This window comes from Polyergus mexicanus, unplaced genomic scaffold (assembly GCF_030449975.1).
Source record: "Polyergus mexicanus isolate NDT 795.1 unplaced genomic scaffold, iyPolMexi1.0 SCAF_8, whole genome shotgun sequence".
NCBI classification, from domain to species: domain Eukaryota; kingdom Metazoa; phylum Arthropoda; class Insecta; order Hymenoptera; family Formicidae; genus Polyergus; species Polyergus mexicanus.
In genome coordinates, this window is record NW_027223328.1 from 5,590,436 (window position 1) to 5,609,211 (window position 18,776).

Sequence of the window (18,776 nt, forward strand, 5' to 3'; positions counted from 1 at the left end):
GTAAATTTTTGTATTATATACTTTCTTTCATTTGTATCGTCTTTTAATATAGATAATTTTTTTATATGAATTTGAAATTAAAATTCAAACCGCAAAAATTTAAGGTCTCAAATATGAGTAAAATATCAGGCGAACATAATTATAAGAAGAAATACAAATTAAAATTTTAAGTTTTGCAATATTTCAAACATTTTAATTTTATTAATTATCTTTTTTCGTTAATATTATATCAACAAGACTAGACTAGACTATGATAAGTTAATTGTCGCTATAATTCAAAGAATCTTTATAATCATTATATAATTTATAAAAGACAAATCATGTTTTTAGAAAGAGATTATGATTTCGGCTTGTATATAATTAAATTAAATCTTTAAAATCTAGATTCACATATACATATATATTTCATTTGATCTGAAACATATTAATATTTTTATCAATACATACAAACATACAAGAAATTTTTACGTTTAAACATGACATAATTTATTACAAAATATAAAACTTATAATATCTAATAAAATTCGTATTAGGTATACACTACTACATTATACATTATGTACAATATAACAATTGTTTGATATACATGAGATTATAATAAAATTATAATATTTCGGGACACTCTCTCTATCCCTCATCCTGAATACTTTGTACGTATAAAAAATTAGTTTGTCGATATAAAAAATGTAGTTTGAATACTGCAGACTTACAATTGAAATAGTGTATTATAATATCATAAACACTATTTATTCCCTCATAACATTTTAACTTATTAAAATTATATAAATTTAAATCTCTGGTATAAGACGATGTATTAAAATGATGAAATCTATTTTCTATAAGAACCTGTTTACATATATATATTTAACCAAAACATGAGATTTCATAGTAACTTATATGAGATACAGACTCATTCCTAAAGTTATCATAAATTATATATTTGTATTTATAGTTGTTGCTGCTTGTAAGCTATATTAGGATTCTAACTTCTGTTTTCAGTTATAGCAAGATTTAAATTTATATTATTAATATATATATATATATATATTGTACAAATATATACTTATCACATATTCATGTATTTATTATGTTTCAATTTTTAATCATGAATTATGTAAGACTAGAGAAAGACATGTGGATCAGATTATAGGAAAATGGAATGATACAAAATAAATTTGCGATAATAAAATTTCACTCAATGCAAAGTATCATTGAGTTCTGTAATATTACTACCACTTCTACTTGCATTACTAGACAACTGCAATTTTGACACTTTCTCCAACATGTAGTCATCGTCTGTAACAATCAACATGACAAATGAGTAAGTTGGAGAAATTTGCATGCAAATTGAAATTATGTCTAATTTTTACATTAAACATACATTTTGCATATATGTGTGTGCGCGCAATTATATTAATATATATTAATTATACTAATTACGTTAATTTAATATAAATTTTTATTTTTTTATATATCTTTTTCTAGTTATTTCATTATTACCTGATTCATTATCGCTCTGTTGGCGAGGTGAAAATTTACATCCTCGTGCTACATAATACTTCAGTTTGTCTACACTGGCTAAAATTAAACCGAGGAACGGCGGTGAGGGTTTTAAAGGCCTTGATAGATACTCAGGATGAAACTGCGTAGCTACATAATAACTATGTCCTTCCAATTCGGCGATTTCCATTCGTATATTTTCATCGTCATCACGACCTATTAAACAAAATGTTAGACTATATAGAGTATATATATATATATATATATATATATATATATATATATATATTGTATTATCTCAATTATGTATAATTAAGATTGTCTATTATATTTACCAAAACTATAACTTTATTGTGTGTGAAAAAATGCAATATAACTCACCTACAAATTTTAAACCAGCTGCTTCTAAATCTGGAACATAATCCGGATTTATTTCATATCTATGCCTATGTCTTTCTTCTATGACATCTTTATTGTCATACAATTTCTCTGTACAGAAAAATATAAAAATAAAATAATATATATATATATATATATTAAGAATATATCATATATTGTGGCATTGAAAAAAGAAAATTGATCTCAAGTTGAAACATGGATTCTGGTACTTACTTAGGACAGAATTATTGTTACAGAAACGCGTTTGTCTTTTGCCAAGCCTCATAGTTCCCCCCATAATTCCCTGATTGTGCTCTGGCATGTCTATTACCACAGGACTACTAGTATGTGGATCAATTTCTGTAGAGTTCGCCGATTGGAGATTCAATACGTTTCGCGCGAATTCAATGACTGCCGCTTGTAGACCCAGACAGATGCCGAGAAACGGTTTGTTGTTTGTTCTACACCATCGACAGGCCTCCATCTTTCCTTCCAATCCTCTTTTACCGAAGCCACCTGGTACAATAATGCCACTAAACACAACAAATGTATCTTCATTAAAAATTATGGATATAAGAGAAGTACAGAACCATAAAAATATATTGAAATATTTACCTGCTTTTACAAAGCTGTTGCCAAGCCTCATGATACAAGACTGGATTTTCCATTAATGTAATCTGCTCTAGATTAGCAGCTTCAATAAACTGCAATAATATTATTGCATAATCATTCAAAAAATAATAGTACAATATGATTATGTAATATGTATAAAATTATATATATTTCAAATAATTACGACACAGTACCGTCAATTTCAATTTATAACCGGCCTCAATGGCAGCATGTTGCAACGCTTTTGTAACAGAAGCGTAGGAATCCTCGAGTTTTGTATATTTGCCCACTAGAGCGATGTTAACATCTTTCCGCAAATGATCCACGCGATCAGCTAAATCTCGCCATTTTCGCATGAAGAAACGCGGACGCGGTATTCCGATATTCAGTTGCAATCGATTATTGAGAAACTCTATAACGCCTTGATATTCCATAAGAAGTGGTACTCGATATATGGATGTTAAGTCGTGAATAGTGATAACCTGATCAAAATATTTGATGTCACTTAATGTTGATATCAATTAATTACTTACTTTCAAACATTAACAATTTTAATTAATCAATTACGATACAGTTTATTTCTTCATTAAAAATATTTATGATAATTACCTGCTCTGGAGCGACATGACAGAAATTTGAAATTTTTTCTTTGGCAGAATTGCCAATAGGCGTTTCCGATCTACAAACTATTAGATCGGGTGATAAACCTAATCCACGTAACTCCCTCACACTAGATTGCATTGGTTTCGTCTTGGGTTCACCCGTTGATTTTGGCTAAAAAGTATTTTATATCTCAATAATTACTCAGAAATTATCTTCACAAAAACGTTTAGGGAGTTTCACAAAAATTAATTATGCATTTATTATTGTATGCACATAAAATATAGAAGAGATATGTAAACGAGAATGTAACCTGTGTGTAAAGATTGTAGGCATGTAACGCAGTTACCTGCGGCACTAAAGACACATGGGCAACACAGAAGTTTTCTTTCTTCACTCTAAATTGAAATTGCCTAAATGCTTCTACAAACGGCATCCCCTCTATGTCGCCTATTGTGCCACCTAATTCCACTATGCAAACCTGTAAAGCATTATTAATAAATTATGTAATTAGAATTATATATCACAAATATATAAAGAATATTATGTAAATTAATATTTTTACATATCTTATGGAATTATGTAACATTATATATTATAATAATTCATATTATTAGCAATACCTCTGGTTTAGCTCCATCTTCTGTTACAGACTGATTCGCAACTCTTTCCACCCACTCCTGAATAGCATCAGTGATGTGAGGTACAACTAAAAAATAATATCAATCTTTATTAATTTGTGCAAAAATTGTGTTTTTCTCTCTCTTTCTCTTTCTTATATATAAATATGCGATATTATATAAATAGAGATATACCTTGTACTGTTTTTCCTAGATAATCTCCGTGTCTCTCTTTTGTAATAACATGTTGATAAATTTTTCCCGTTGTTATATTATTGTCCTTATGAAGAGTGATATCCAGAAAACGCTCGTAATTGCCCAAATCAAGATCCACTTCACCACCATCATCGAGTACATAAACTTCTCCTGTTGTACAGAGTAAACAGAAACTTTCCAGTAAGTAACATAAGCAAAATTAAAAAACTGACAGCGGATGTGTCTATAAAAACCCAGTAACATAAGATGTTTCCCTTCGAGGAATGTTTTTACCGCTTACTTGACTGAACAATGGAATGTGGTGATAAGCATCAAGCTTCATTGGACATTAGAAACCATTTCTAAAGGATGAATGAAATTATGCAAACATATTTATATAACAATTACTATACTCTAATAATTAAAATAATTTGTTGATCAATAATAATTTTTAATTGTTCAATCACAGTTAATTGTTTCAGATATATTATTAAACTTTATCTGTATAATAGTTGAAACTATATGAGAAATAATTTAGTACTAATTTGATCCTATATGCAATTAATTTAATCATATATAATTTTATAAAAAATGTTAAAAATGTTATTATATTACTTTAATTTTATTAATAATATATAATATAATTATATAATTTTTAAAAATAAGACATACATCAATTTTAACATCAATTTTAATGTTACTTTTTTTATTGTGCTTTTTCTCTCCAGCTCTACATTTTCTATCTACATTTTTTTGAATGTAGGAAATGCATGTATAGAACCGGAAGATGCCTAAAAACATATTCAGATGGATTCGTATAGTGTAGAATATTTGCGTAGAAAAATAAATTAACTTGGGGCTTAAAATGAATATTCTTCTATTATTGCACTATATACAATATATACATATATATATATATATATATATATATATATATATATATATATGCGTAATTAATTTTATTTGTGTACATATATATTTTATATAGCTATAAAAATTCATCTGACCTCATTCGATAAATCTTAATTAATTATTAAATAGCGTGGCGGCAGCATGCAAAATGGCGTAAGCACATGGCTGAAAATTTTACCGCCATAAAGGCACTCACTTATCGTGGAATTTAATTTAGCGATTTTTATTCAATTTTATCACACAACTGTATGGTTTATTCAGATAAAAAATTTTGTAATTTATTTCTTTTCTATCGATAATCAAAAAATAGACAGAAAACAGTGATAGAAATATCGGCAAGACGATTTGAATTAAACCTCGCGCAACACACATGTGTATATATATATATATATATATGTGTGTGTGTGTGTGTGTGTGTGTGCGTGTGTGTGTGTGTGTATAACCCTTTATAAATTATATTCAAATGAAAAAAAAATTTCTGTAATGTTAAGAAACGAGAAATCAAGAGCTAGAATCACGGAAGAAGCGATCTTTACGCAATAACGTGCAACTGCTGCGATCGCAATAAAGTCCCGTATCAATAGCACAGGAAATTGAACTCAATTTTATACCGATTGATGTCGAACATGCTAACGAAAAAACCGCTGTTTTTTCAAATATTATGGCACAATGATGTGCAGAAATTAATATCGCGCTCACCGTGCTCGTAGGGCGAGAACGTCCCGGCATCGATATTGATATAAGGATCAATCTTGATGGATGTCACGCGAATGTTACAGTGTTTGAGGATAGTGCCGAACGAGCTGGCGATGACACCCTTGCCCACGCCGCTGATCACACCGCCGGTCACCAGAATATACTTCATGATTTAGCTAACTGATTCTCGATGATTTGAGATGAATATGGATACTCCGCTACAAGTTCGTAAATGTCAGTACAACTTGGATATGAATTGAACCGAACTTAACACTGCACTGTATAAATCGCATCACGGTTCACGATATGTAAAGTATAGCGTTATGCCCGCGCTTGCGCGCTGCAAGATTTTTATAGGGTAAAAGTACCAAAGCTATAGCTTTGTCACAGACTTTCAGTAGTAAAGAAAGATATGTGTATGAGTGAAATTTCTAACCAATAGAATGTGCATGTCCAGAATTGACAAATCAGATTTCATATAACTAGTTGCATATCTAGATATTTGTAAATTTTTGTATTATATACTTTCTTTCATTTGTATCGTCTTTTAATATAGATAATTTTTTTATATGAATTTGAAATTAAAATTCAAACCGCAAAAATTTAAGGTCTCAAATATGAGTAAAATATCAGGCGAACATAATTATAAGAAGAAATACAAATTAAAATTTTAAGTTTTGCAATATTTCAAACATTTTAATTTTATTAATTATCTTTTTTCGTTAATATTATATCAACAAGACTAGACTAGACTATGATAAGTTAATTGTCGCTATAATTCAAAGAATCTTTATAATCATTATATAATTTATAAAAGACAAATCATGTTTTTAGAAAGAGATTATGATTTCGGCTTGTATATAATTAAATTAAATCTTTAAAATCTAGATTCACATATACATATATATTTCATTTGATCTGAAACATATTAATATTTTTATCAATACATACAAACATACAAGAAATTTTTACGTTTAAACATGACATAATTTATTACAAAATATAAAACTTATAATATCTAATAAAATTCGTATTAGGTATACACTACTACATTATACATTATGTACAATATAACAATTGTTTGATATACATGAGATTATAATAAAATTATAATATTTCGGGACACTCTCTCTATCCCTCATCCTGAATACTTTGTACGTATAAAAAATTAGTTTGTCGATATAAAAAATGTAGTTTGAATACTGCAGACTTACAATTGAAATAGTGTATTATAATATCATAAACACTATTTATTCCCTCATAACATTTTAACTTATTAAAATTATATAAATTTAAATCTCTGGTATAAGACGATGTATTAAAATGATGAAATCTATTTTCTATAAGAACCTGTTTACATATATATATTTAACCAAAACATGAGATTTCATAGTAACTTATATGAGATACAGACTCATTCCTAAAGTTATCATAAATTATATATTTGTATTTATAGTTGTTGCTGCTTGTAAGCTATATTAGGATTCTAACTTCTGTTTTCAGTTATAGCAAGATTTAAATTTATATTATTAATATATATATATATATATATATTGTACAAATATATACTTATCACATATTCATGTATTTATTATGTTTCAATTTTTAATCATGAATTATGTAAGACTAGAGAAAGACATGTGGATCAGATTATAGGAAAATGGAATGATACAAAATAAATTTGCGATAATAAAATTTCACTCAATGCAAAGTATCATTGAGTTCTGTAATATTACTACCACTTCTACTTGCATTACTAGACAACTGCAATTTTGACACTTTCTCCAACATGTAGTCATCGTCTGTAACAATCAACATGACAAATGAGTAAGTTGGAGAAATTTGCATGCAAATTGAAATTATGTCTAATTTTTACATTAAACATACATTTTGCATATATGTGTGTGCGCGCAATTATATTAATATATATTAATTATACTAATTACGTTAATTTAATATAAATTTTTATTTTTTTATATATCTTTTTCTAGTTATTTCATTATTACCTGATTCATTATCGCTCTGTTGGCGAGGTGAAAATTTACATCCTCGTGCTACATAATACTTCAGTTTGTCTACACTGGCTAAAATTAAACCGAGGAACGGCGGTGAGGGTTTTAAAGGCCTTGATAGATACTCAGGATGAAACTGCGTAGCTACATAATAACTATGTCCTTCCAATTCGGCGATTTCCATTCGTATATTTTCATCGTCATCACGACCTATTAAACAAAATGTTAGACTATATAGAGTATATATATATATATATATATATATATATATATATATATATATATATATATATATTGTATTATCTCAATTATGTATAATTAAGATTGTCTATTATATTTACCAAAACTATAACTTTATTGTGTGTGAAAAAATGCAATATAACTCACCTACAAATTTTAAACCAGCTGCTTCTAAATCTGGAACATAAGCCGGATTTATTTCATATCTATGCCTATGTCTTTCTTCTATGACATCTTTATTGTCATACAATTTCTCTGTACAGAAAAATATAAAAATAAAATAATATATATATATATATATATTAAGAATATATCATATATTGTGGCATTGAAAAAAGAAAATTGATCTCAAGTTGAAACATGGATTCTGGTACTTACTTAGGACAGAATTATTGTTACAGAAACGCGTTTGTCTTTTGCCAAGCCTCATAGTTCCCCCCATAATTCCCTGATTGTGCTCTGGCATGTCTATTACCACAGGACTACTAGTATGTGGATCAATTTCTGTAGAGTTCGCCGATTGGAGATTCAATACGTTTCGCGCGAATTCAATGACTGCCGCTTGTAGACCCAGACAGATGCCGAGAAACGGTTTGTTGTTTGTTCTACACCATCGACAGGCCTCCATCTTTCCTTCCAATCCTCTTTTACCGAAGCCACCTGGTACAATAATGCCACTAAACACAACAAATGTATCTTCATTAAAAATTATGGATATAAGAGAAGTACAGAACCATAAAAATATATTGAAATATTTACCTGCTTTTACAAAGCTGTTGCCAAGCCTCATGATACAAGACTGGATTTTCCATTAATGTAATTTGCTCTAGATTAGCAGCTTCAATAAACTGCAATAATATTATTGCATAATCATTCAAAAAATAATAGTACAATATGATTATGTAATATGTATAAAATTATATATATTTCAAATAATTACGACACAGTACCGTCAATTTCAATTTATAACCGGCCTCAATGGCAGCATGTTGCAACGCTTTTGTAACAGAAGCGTAGGAATCCTCGAGTTTTGTATATTTGCCCACTAGAGCGATGTTAACATCTTTCCGCAAATGATCCACGCGATCAGCTAAATCTCGCCATTTTCGCATGAAGAAACGCGGACGCGGTATTCCGATATTCAGTTGCAATCGATTATTGAGAAACTCTATAACGCCTTGATATTCCATAAGAAGTGGTACTCGATATATGGATGTTAAGTCGTGAATAGTGATAACCTGATCAAAATATTTGATGTCACTTAATGTTGATATCAATTAATTACTTACTTTCAAACATTAACAATTTTAATTAATCAATTACGATACAGTTTATTTCTTCATTAAAAATATTTATGATAATTACCTGCTCTGGAGCGACATGACAGAAATTTGAAATTTTTTCTTTGGCAGAATTGCCAATAGGCGTTTCCGATCTACAAACTATTAGATCGGGTGATAAACCTAATCCACGTAACTCCCTCACACTAGATTGCGTTGGTTTCGTCTTGGGTTCACCCGTTGATTTTGGCTAAAAAGTATTTTATATCTCAATAATTACTCAGAAATTATCTTCACAAAAACGTTTAGGGAGTTTCACAAAAATTAATTATGCATTTATTATTGTATGCACATAAAATATAGAAGAGATATGTAAACGAGAATGTAACCTGTGTGTAAAGATTGTAGGCATGTAACGCAGTTACCTGCGGCACTAAAGACACATGGGCAACACAGAAGTTTTCTTTCTTCACTCTAAATTGAAATTGCCTAAATGCTTCTACAAACGGCATCCCCTCTATGTCGCCTATTGTGCCACCTAATTCCACTATGCAAACCTGTAAAGCATTATTAATAAATTATGTAATTAGAATTATATATCACAAATATATAAAGAATATTATGTAAATTAATATTTTTACATATCTTATGGAATTATGTAACATTATATATTATAATAATTCATATTATTAGCAATACCTCTGGTTTAGCTCCATCTTCTGTTACAGACTGATTCGCAACTCTTTCCACCCACTCCTGAATAGCATCAGTGATGTGAGGTACAACTAAAAAATAATATCAATCTTTATTAATTTGTGCAAAAATTGTGTTTTTCTCTCTCTTTCTCTTTCTTATATATAAATATGCGATATTATATAAATAGAGACATACCTTGTACTGTTTTTCCTAGATAATCTCCGTGTCTCTCTTTTGTAATAACATGTTGATAAATTTTTCCCGTTGTTATATTATTGTCCTTATGAAGAGTGATATCCAGAAAACGCTCGTAATTGCCCAAATCAAGATCCACTTCACCACCATCATCGAGTACATAAACTTCTCCTGTTGTACAGAGTAAACAGAAACTTTCCAGTAAGTAACATAAGCAAAATTAAAAAACTGACAGCGGATGTGTCTATAAAAACCCAGTAACATAAGATGTTTTCCTTCGAGGAATGTTTTTACCGCTTACTTGACTGAACAATGGAATGTGGTGATAAGCATCAAGCTTCATTGGACATTAGAAACCATTTCTAAAGGATGAATGAAATTATGCAAACATATTTATATAACAATTACTATACTCTAATAATTAAAATAATTTGTTGATCAATAATAATTTTTAATTGTTCAATCACAGTTAATTGTTTCAGATATATTATTAAACTTTATCTGTATAATAGTTGAAACTATATGAAAAATAATTTAGTACTAATTTGATCCTATATGCAATTAATTTAATCATATATAATTTTATAAAAAATGTTAAAAATGTTATTATATTACTTTAATTTTATTAATAATATATAATATAATTATATAATTTTTAAAAATAAGACATACATCAATTTTAACATCAATTTTAATGTTACTTTTTTTATTGTGCTTTTTCTCTCCAGCTCTACATTTTCTATCTACATTTTTTTGAATGTAGGAAATGCATGTATAGAACCGGAAGATGCCTAAAAACATATTCAGATGGATTCGTATAGTGTAGAATATTTGCATAGAAAAATAAATTAACTTGGGGCTTAAAATGAATATTCTTCTATTATTGCACTATATACAATATATACATATATATATATATATATATATATATATATATATATATATATATATATATGCGTAATTAATTTTATTTGTGTACATATATATTTTATATAGCTATAAAAATTCATCTGACCTCATTCGATAAATCTTAATTAATTATTAAATAGCGTGGCGGCAGCATGCAAAATGGCGTAAGCACATGGCTGAAAATTTTACCGCCATAAAGGCACTCACTTATCGTGGAATTTAATTTAGCGATTTTTATTCAATTTTATCACACAACTGTATGGTTTATTCAGATAAAAAATTTTGTAATTTATTTCTTTTCTATCGATAATCAAAAAATAGACAGAAAACAGAGATAGAAATATCGGCAAGACGATTTGAATTAAACCTCGCGCAACACACATGTGTATATATATATATATATATATATATATGTGTGTGTGTGTGTGTGTGTGCGTGCGTGTGTGTGTGTGTGTATAACCCTTTATAAATTATATTCAAATGAAAAAAAAATTTCTGTAATGTTAAGAAACGAGAAATCAGGAGCTAGAATCACGGAAGAAGCGATCTTTACGCAATAACGTGCAACTGCTGCGATCGCAATAAAGTCCCGTATCAATAGCACAGGAAATTGAACTCAATTTTATACCGATTGATGTCGAACATGCTAACGAAAAAACCGCTGTTTTTTCAAATATTATGGCACAATGATGTGCAGAAATTAATATCGCGCTCACCGTGCTCGTAGGGCGAGAACGTCCCGGCATCGATATTGATATAAGGATCAATCTTGATGGATGTCACGCGAATGTTACAGTGTTTGAGGATAGTGCCGAACGAGCTGGCGATGACACCCTTGCCCACGCCGCTGATCACACCGCCGGTCACCAGAATATACTTCATGATTTAGCTAACTGATTCTCGATGATTTGAGATGAATATGGATACTCCGCTACAAGTTCGTAAATGTCAGTACAACTTGGATATGAATTGAACCGAACTTAACACTGCACTGTATAAATCGCATCACGGTTCACGATATGTAAAGTATAGCGTTATGCCCGCGCTTGCGCGCTGCAAGATTTTTATAGGGTAAAAGTACCAAAGCTATAGCTTTGTCACAGACTTTCAGTAGTAAAGAAAGATATGTGTATGAGTGAAATTTCTAACCAATAGAATGTGCATGTCCAGAATTGACAAATCAGATTTCATATAACTAGTTGCATATCTAGATATTTGTAAATTTTTGTATTATATACTTTCTTTCATTTGTATCGTCTTTTAATATAGATAATTTTTTTATATGAATTTGAAATTAAAATTCAAACCGCAAAAATTTAAGGTCTCAAATATGAGTAAAATATCAGGCGAACATAATTATAAGAAGAAATACAAATTAAAATTTTAAGTTTTGCAATATTTCAAACATTTTAATTTTATTAATTATCTTTTTTCGTTAATATTATATCAACAAGACTAGACTAGACTATGATAAGTTAATTGTCGCTATAATTCAAAGAATCTTTATAATCATTATATAATTTATAAAAGACAAATCATGTTTTTAGAAAGAGATTATGATTTCGGCTTGTATATAATTAAATTAAATCTTTAAAATCTAGATTCACATATACATATATATTTCATTTGATCTGAAACATATTAATATTTTTATCAATACATACAAACATACAAGAAATTTTTACGTTTAAACATGACATAATTTATTACAAAATATAAAACTTATAATATCTAATAAAATTCGTATTAGGTATACACTACTACATTATACATTATGTACAATATAACAATTGTTTGATATACATGAGATTATAATAAAATTATAATATTTCGGGACACTCTCTCTATCCCTCATCCTGAATACTTTGTACGTATAAAAAATTAGTTTGTCGATATAAAAAATGTAGTTTGAATACTGCAGACTTACAATTGAAATAGTGTATTATAATATCATAAACACTATTTATTCCCTCATAACATTTTAACTTATTAAAATTATATAAATTTAAATCTCTGGTATAAGACGATGTATTAAAATGATGAAATCTATTTTCTATAAGAACCTGTTTACATATATATATTTAACCAAAACATGAGATTTCATAGTAACTTATATGAGATACAGACTCATTCCTAAAGTTATCATAAATTATATATTTGTATTTATAGTTGTTGCTGCTTGTAAGCTATATTAGGATTCTAACTTCTGTTTTCAGTTATAGCAAGATTTAAATTTATATTATTAATATATATATATATATATATTGTACAAATATATACTTATCACATATTCATGTATTTATTATGTTTCAATTTTTAATCATGAATTATGTAAGACTAGAGAAAGACATGTGGATCAGATTATAGGAAAATGGAATGATACAAAATAAATTTGCGATAATAAAATTTCACTCAATGCAAAGTATCATTGAGTTCTGTAATATTACTACCACTTCTACTTGCATTACTAGACAACTGCAATTTTGACACTTTCTCCAACATGTAGTCATCGTCTGTAACAATCAACATGACAAATGAGTAAGTTGGAGAAATTTGCATGCAAATTGAAATTATGTCTAATTTTTACATTAAACATACATTTTGCATATATGTGTGTGCGCGCAATTATATTAATATATATTAATTATACTAATTACGTTAATTTAATATAAATTTTTATTTTTTTATATATCTTTTTCTAGTTATTTCATTATTACCTGATTCATTATCGCTCTGTTGGCGAGGTGAAAATTTACATCCTCGTGCTACATAATACTTCAGTTTGTCTACACTGGCTAAAATTAAACCGAGGAACGGCGGTGAGGGTTTTAAAGGCCTTGATAGATACTCAGGATGAAACTGCGTAGCTACATAATAACTATGTCCTTCCAATTCGGCGATTTCCATTCGTATATTTTCATCGTCATCACGACCTATTAAACAAAATGTTAGACTATATAGAGTATATATATATATATATATATATATATATATATATATATATATTGTATTATCTCAATTATGTATAATTAAGATTGTCTATTATATTTACCAAAACTATAACTTTATTGTGTGTGAAAAAATGCAATATAACTCACCTACAAATTTTAAACCAGCTGCTTCTAAATCTGGAACATAATCCGGATTTATTTCATATCTATGCCTATGTCTTTCTTCTATGACATCTTTATTGTCATACAATTTCTCTGTACAGAAAAATATAAAAATAAAATAATATATATATATATATATATTAAGAATATATCATATATTGTGGCATTGAAAAAAGAAAATTGATCTCAAGTTGAAACATGGATTCTGGTACTTACTTAGGACAGAATTATTGTTACAGAAACGCGTTTGTCTTTTGCCAAGCCTCATAGTTCCCCCCATAATTCCCTGATTGTGCTCTGGCATGTCTATTACCACAGGACTACTAGTATGTGGATCAATTTCTGTAGAGTTCGCCGATTGGAGATTCAATACGTTTCGCGCGAATTCAATGACTGCCGCTTGTAGACCCAGACAGATGCCGAGAAACGGTTTGTTGTTTGTTCTACACCATCGACAGGCCTCCATCTTTCCTTCCAATCCTCTTTTACCGAAGCCACCTGGTACAATAATGCCACTAAACACAACAAATGTATCTTCATTAAAAATTATGGATATAAGAGAAGTACAGAACCATAAAAATATATTGAAATATTTACCTGCTTTTACAAAGCTGTTGCCAAGCCTCATGATACAAGACTGGATTTTCCATTAATGTAATCTGCTCTAGATTAGCAGCTTCAATAAACTGCAATAATATTATTGCATAATCATTCAAAAAATAATAGTACAATATGATTATGTAATATGTATAAAATTATATATATTTCAAATAATTACGACACAGTACCGTCAATTTCAATTTATAACCGGCCTCAATGGCAGCATGTTGCAACGCTTTTGTAACAGAAGCGTAGGAATCCTCGAGTTTTGTATATTTGCCCACTAGAGCGATGTTAACATCTTTCCGCAAATGATCCACGCGATCAGCTAAATCTCGCCATTTTCGCATGAAGAAACGCGGACGCGGTATTCCGATATTCAGTTGCAATCGATTATTGAGAAACTCTATAACGCCTTGATATTCCATAAGAAGTGGTACTCGATATATGGATGTTAAGTCGTGAATAGTGATAACCTGATCAAAATATTTGATGTCACTTAATGTTGATATCAATTAATTACTTACTTTCAAACATTAACAATTTTAATTAATCAATTACGATACAGTTTATTTCTTCATTAAAAATATTTATGATAATTACCTGCTCTGGAGCGACATGACAGAAATTTGAAATTTTTTCTTTGGCAGAATTGCCAATAGGCGTTTCCGATCTACAAACTATTAGATCGGGTGATAAACCTAATCCACGTAACTCCCTCACACTAGATTGCATTGGTTTCGTCTTGGGTTCACCCGTTGATTTTGGCTAAAAAGTATTTTATATCTCAATAATTACTCAGAAATTATCTTCACAAAAACGTTTAGGGAGTTTCACAAAAATTAATTATGCATTTATTATTGTATGCACATAAAATATAGAAGAGATATGTAAACGAGAATGTAACCTGTGTGTAAAGATTGTAGGCATGTAACGCAGTTACCTGCGGCACTAAAGACACATGGGCAACACAGAAGTTTTCTTTCTTCACTCTAAATTGAAATTGCCTAAATGCTTCTACAAACGGCATCCCCTCTATGTCGCCTATTGTGCCACCTAATTCCACTATGCAAACCTGTAAAGCATTATTAATAAATTATGTAATTAGAATTATATATCACAAATATATAAAGAATATTATGTAAATTAATATTTTTACATATCTTATGGAATTATGTAACATTATATATTATAATAATTCATATTATTAGCAATACCTCTGGTTTAGCTCCATCTTCTGTTACAGACTGATTCGCAACTCTTTCCACCCACTCCTGAATAGCATCAGTGATGTGAGGTACAACTAAAAAATAATATCAATCTTTATTAATTTGTGCAAAAATTGTGTTTTTCTCTCTCTTTCTCTTTCTTATATATAAATATGCGATATTATATAAATAGAGATATACCTTGTACTGTTTTTCCTAGATAATCTCCGTGTCTCTCTTTTGTAATAACATGTTGATAAATTTTTCCCGTTGTTATATTATTGTCCTTATGAAGAGTGATATCCAGAAAACGCTCGTAATTGCCCAAATCAAGATCCACTTCACCACCATCATCGAGTACATAAACTTCTCCTGTTGTACAGAGTAAACAGAAACTTTCCAGTAAGTAACATAAGCAAAATTAAAAAACTGACAGCGGATGTGTCTATAAAAACCCAGTAACATAAGATGTTTCCCTTCGAGGAATGTTTTTACCGCTTACTTGACTGAACAATGGAATGTGGTGATAAGCATCAAGCTTCATTGGACATTAGAAACCATTTCTAAAGGATGAATGAAATTATGCAAACATATTTATATAACAATTACTATACTCTAATAATTAAAATAATTTGTTGATCAATAATAATTTTTAATTGTTCAATCACAGTTAATTGTTTCAGATATATTATTAAACTTTATCTGTATAATAGTTGAAACTATATGAGAAATAATTTAGTACTAATTTGATCCTATATGCAATTAATTTAATCATATATAATTTTATAAAAAATGTTAAAAATGTTATTATATTACTTTAATTTTATTAATAATATATAATATAATTATATAATTTTTAAAAATAAGACATACATCAATTTTAACATCAATTTTAATGTTACTTTTTTTATTGTGCTTTTTCTCTCCAGCTCTACATTTTCTATCTACATTTTTTTGAATGTAGGAAATGCATGTATAGAACCGGAAGATGCCTAAAAACATATTCAGATGGATTCGTATAGTGTAGAATATTTGCATAGAAAAATAAATTAACTTGGGGCTTAAAATGAATATTCTTCTATTATTGCACTATATACAATATATACATATATATATATATATATATATATATATATATATATATATATGCGTAATTAATTTTATTTGTGTACATATATATTTTATATAGCTATAAAAATTCATCTGACCTCATTCGATAAATTTTAATTAATTATTAAATAGCGTGGCGGCAGCATGCAAAATGGCGTAAGCACATGGCTGAAAATTTTACCGCCATAAAGGCACTCACTTATCGTGGAATTTAATTTAGCGATTTTTATTCAATTTTATCACACAACTGTATGGTTTATTCAGATAAAAAATTTTGTAATTTATTTCTTTTCTATCGATAATCAAAAAATAGACAGAAAACAGAGATAGAAATATCGGCAAGACGATTTGAATTAAACCTCGCGCAACACACATGTGTATATATATATATATATATATATATATATGTGTGTGTGTGTGTGTGTGTGTGTGCGTGTGTGTGTGTGTGTATAACCCTTTATAAATTATATTCAAATGAAAAAAAAATTTCTGTAATGTTAAGAAACGAGAAATCAGGAGCTAGAATCACGGAAGAAGCGATCTTTACGCAATAACGTGCAACTGCTGCGATCGCAATAAAGTCCCGTATCAATAGCACAGGAAATTGAACTCAATTTTATACCGATTGATGTCGAACATGCTAACGAAAAAACCGCTGTTTTTTCAAATATTATGGCACAATGATGTGCAGAAATTAATATCGCGCTCACCGTGCTCGTAGGGCGAGAACGTCCCGGCATCGATATTGATATAAGGATCAATCTTGATGGATGTCACGCGAATGTTACAGTGTTTGAGGATAGTGCCGAACGAGCTGGCGATGACACCCTTGCCCACGCCGCTGATCACACCGCCGGTCACCAGAATATACTTCATGATTTAGCTAACTGATTCTCGATGATTTGAGATGAATATGGATACTCCGCTACAAGTTCGTAAATGTCAGTACAACTTGGATATGAATTGAACCGAACTTAACACTGCACTGTATAAATCGCATCACGGTTCACGATATGTAAAGTATAGCGTTATGCCCGCGCTTGCGCGCTGCAAGATTTTTATAGGGTAAAAGTACCAAAGCTATAGCTTTGTCACAGACTTTCAGTAGTAAAGAAAGATATGTGTATGATTGAAATTTCTAACCAATAGAATGTGCATGTCCAGAATTGACAAATCAGATTTCATATAACTAGTTGCATATCTAGATATTTGTAAATTTTTGTATTATATACTTTCTTTCATTTGTATCGTCTTTTAATATAGATAATTTTTTTATATGAATTTGAAATTAAAATTCAAACCGCAAAAATTTAAGGTCTCAAATATGAGTAAAATATCAGGCGAACATAATTATAAGAAGAAATACAAATTAAAATTTTAAGTTTTGCAATATTTCAAACATTTTAATTTTATTAATTATCTTTTTTCGTTAATATTATATCAACAAGACTAGACTAGACTATGATAAGTTAATTGTCGCTATAATTCAAAGAATCTTTATAATCATTATATAATTTATAAAAGACAAATCATGTTTTTAGAAAGAGATTATGATTTCGGCTTGTATATAATTAAATTAAATCTTTAAAATCTAGATTCACATATACATATATATTTCATTTGATCTGAAACATATTAATATTTTTATCAATACATACAAACATACAAGAAATTTTTACGTTTAAACATGACATAATTTATTACAAAATATAAAACTTATAATATCTAATAAAATTCGTATTAGGTATACACTACTACATTATACATTATGTACAATATAACAATTGTTTGATATACATGAGATTATAATAAAATTATAATATTTCGGGACACTCTCTCTATCCCTCATCCTGAATACTTTGTACGTATAAAAAATTAGTTTGTCGATATAAAAAATGTA

The 18,776-nt window shown here is 28.9% G+C and overlaps 3 protein-coding genes across 3 annotated transcripts; all 3 read right to left on the reverse strand.

The window, feature by feature from the left end:
• Positions 1-1,459: 1,459 nt before the first annotated feature.
• On the reverse strand, positions 1,460-5,682 carry LOC138935828 (CTP synthase-like). Its single transcript, XM_070300657.1, has 10 exons — positions 5,517-5,682; positions 3,906-4,076; positions 3,714-3,799; positions 3,440-3,571; positions 3,100-3,264; positions 2,685-2,972; positions 2,494-2,582; positions 2,113-2,411; positions 1,882-1,989; positions 1,460-1,716 (listed from the first exon to the last, which is right to left on the reverse strand). Exons 1-10 carry the CDS (start codon positions 5,680-5,682, stop codon positions 1,460-1,462), a joined length of 1,761 nt encoding a protein of 586 aa, XP_070156758.1.
• Positions 5,683-7,214: 1,532 nt separating this feature from the next.
• Positions 7,215-11,727, reverse strand: LOC138935829 (CTP synthase 1-like). Its single transcript, XM_070300658.1, has 11 exons — positions 11,562-11,727; positions 9,937-10,107; positions 9,745-9,830; positions 9,471-9,602; positions 9,131-9,295; positions 8,716-9,003; positions 8,525-8,613; positions 8,144-8,442; positions 7,909-8,020; positions 7,520-7,755; positions 7,215-7,315 (listed from the first exon to the last, which is right to left on the reverse strand). Exons 1-11 carry the CDS (start codon positions 11,725-11,727, stop codon positions 7,215-7,217), a joined length of 1,845 nt encoding a protein of 614 aa, XP_070156759.1.
• A 1,794-nt stretch (positions 11,728-13,521) lies between these two features.
• LOC138935830 (CTP synthase-like) lies at positions 13,522-17,752 on the reverse strand. Its single transcript, XM_070300659.1, has 10 exons — positions 17,587-17,752; positions 15,968-16,138; positions 15,776-15,861; positions 15,502-15,633; positions 15,162-15,326; positions 14,747-15,034; positions 14,556-14,644; positions 14,175-14,473; positions 13,944-14,051; positions 13,522-13,778 (listed from the first exon to the last, which is right to left on the reverse strand). The coding sequence occupies exons 1-10, from the start codon at positions 17,750-17,752 to the stop codon at positions 13,522-13,524; spliced, it is 1,761 nt and encodes a 586-aa protein (XP_070156760.1).
• Positions 17,753-18,776: the final 1,024 nt, after the last annotated feature.

Bases quoted from the DNA above. Each gene is read 5' to 3' on its own strand.
- LOC138935828 (XM_070300657.1), bottom strand. From the start codon at position 5,682: ATGAAGTATATTCTGGTGACCGGCGGTGTGATCAGCGGCGTGGGCAAG. The intron at 4,077-5,516 runs GTGAGCGCGATA...TCTGTACAACAG, and splicing joins GTTCTCGCCCTACGAGCACG to GAGAAGTTTATGTACTCGAT. The intron at 1,990-2,112 runs GTAAGTACCAGA...TTTTCTGTACAG, and splicing joins TAACAATAATTCTGTCCTAA to AGAAATTGTATGACAATAAA.
- LOC138935830 (XM_070300659.1), bottom strand. From the start codon at position 17,752: ATGAAGTATATTCTGGTGACCGGCGGTGTGATCAGCGGCGTGGGCAAG. The intron at 15,327-15,501 runs GTAACTGCGTTA...AATACTTTTTAG, and splicing joins ATGTGTCTTTAGTGCCGCAG to CCAAAATCAACGGGTGAACC. The intron at 14,474-14,555 runs GTAAATATTTCA...TGTTGTGTTTAG, and splicing joins CAACAGCTTTGTAAAAGCAG to TGGCATTATTGTACCAGGTG.
- LOC138935829 (XM_070300658.1), bottom strand. From the start codon at position 11,727: ATGAAGTATATTCTGGTGACCGGCGGTGTGATCAGCGGCGTGGGCAAG. The intron at 9,296-9,470 runs GTAACTGCGTTA...AATACTTTTTAG, and splicing joins ATGTGTCTTTAGTGCCGCAG to CCAAAATCAACGGGTGAACC. The intron at 7,756-7,908 runs GTTATATTGCAT...TACTCTATATAG, and splicing joins GGTTTAAAATTTGTAGGTGA to TCTAACATTTTGTTTAATAG.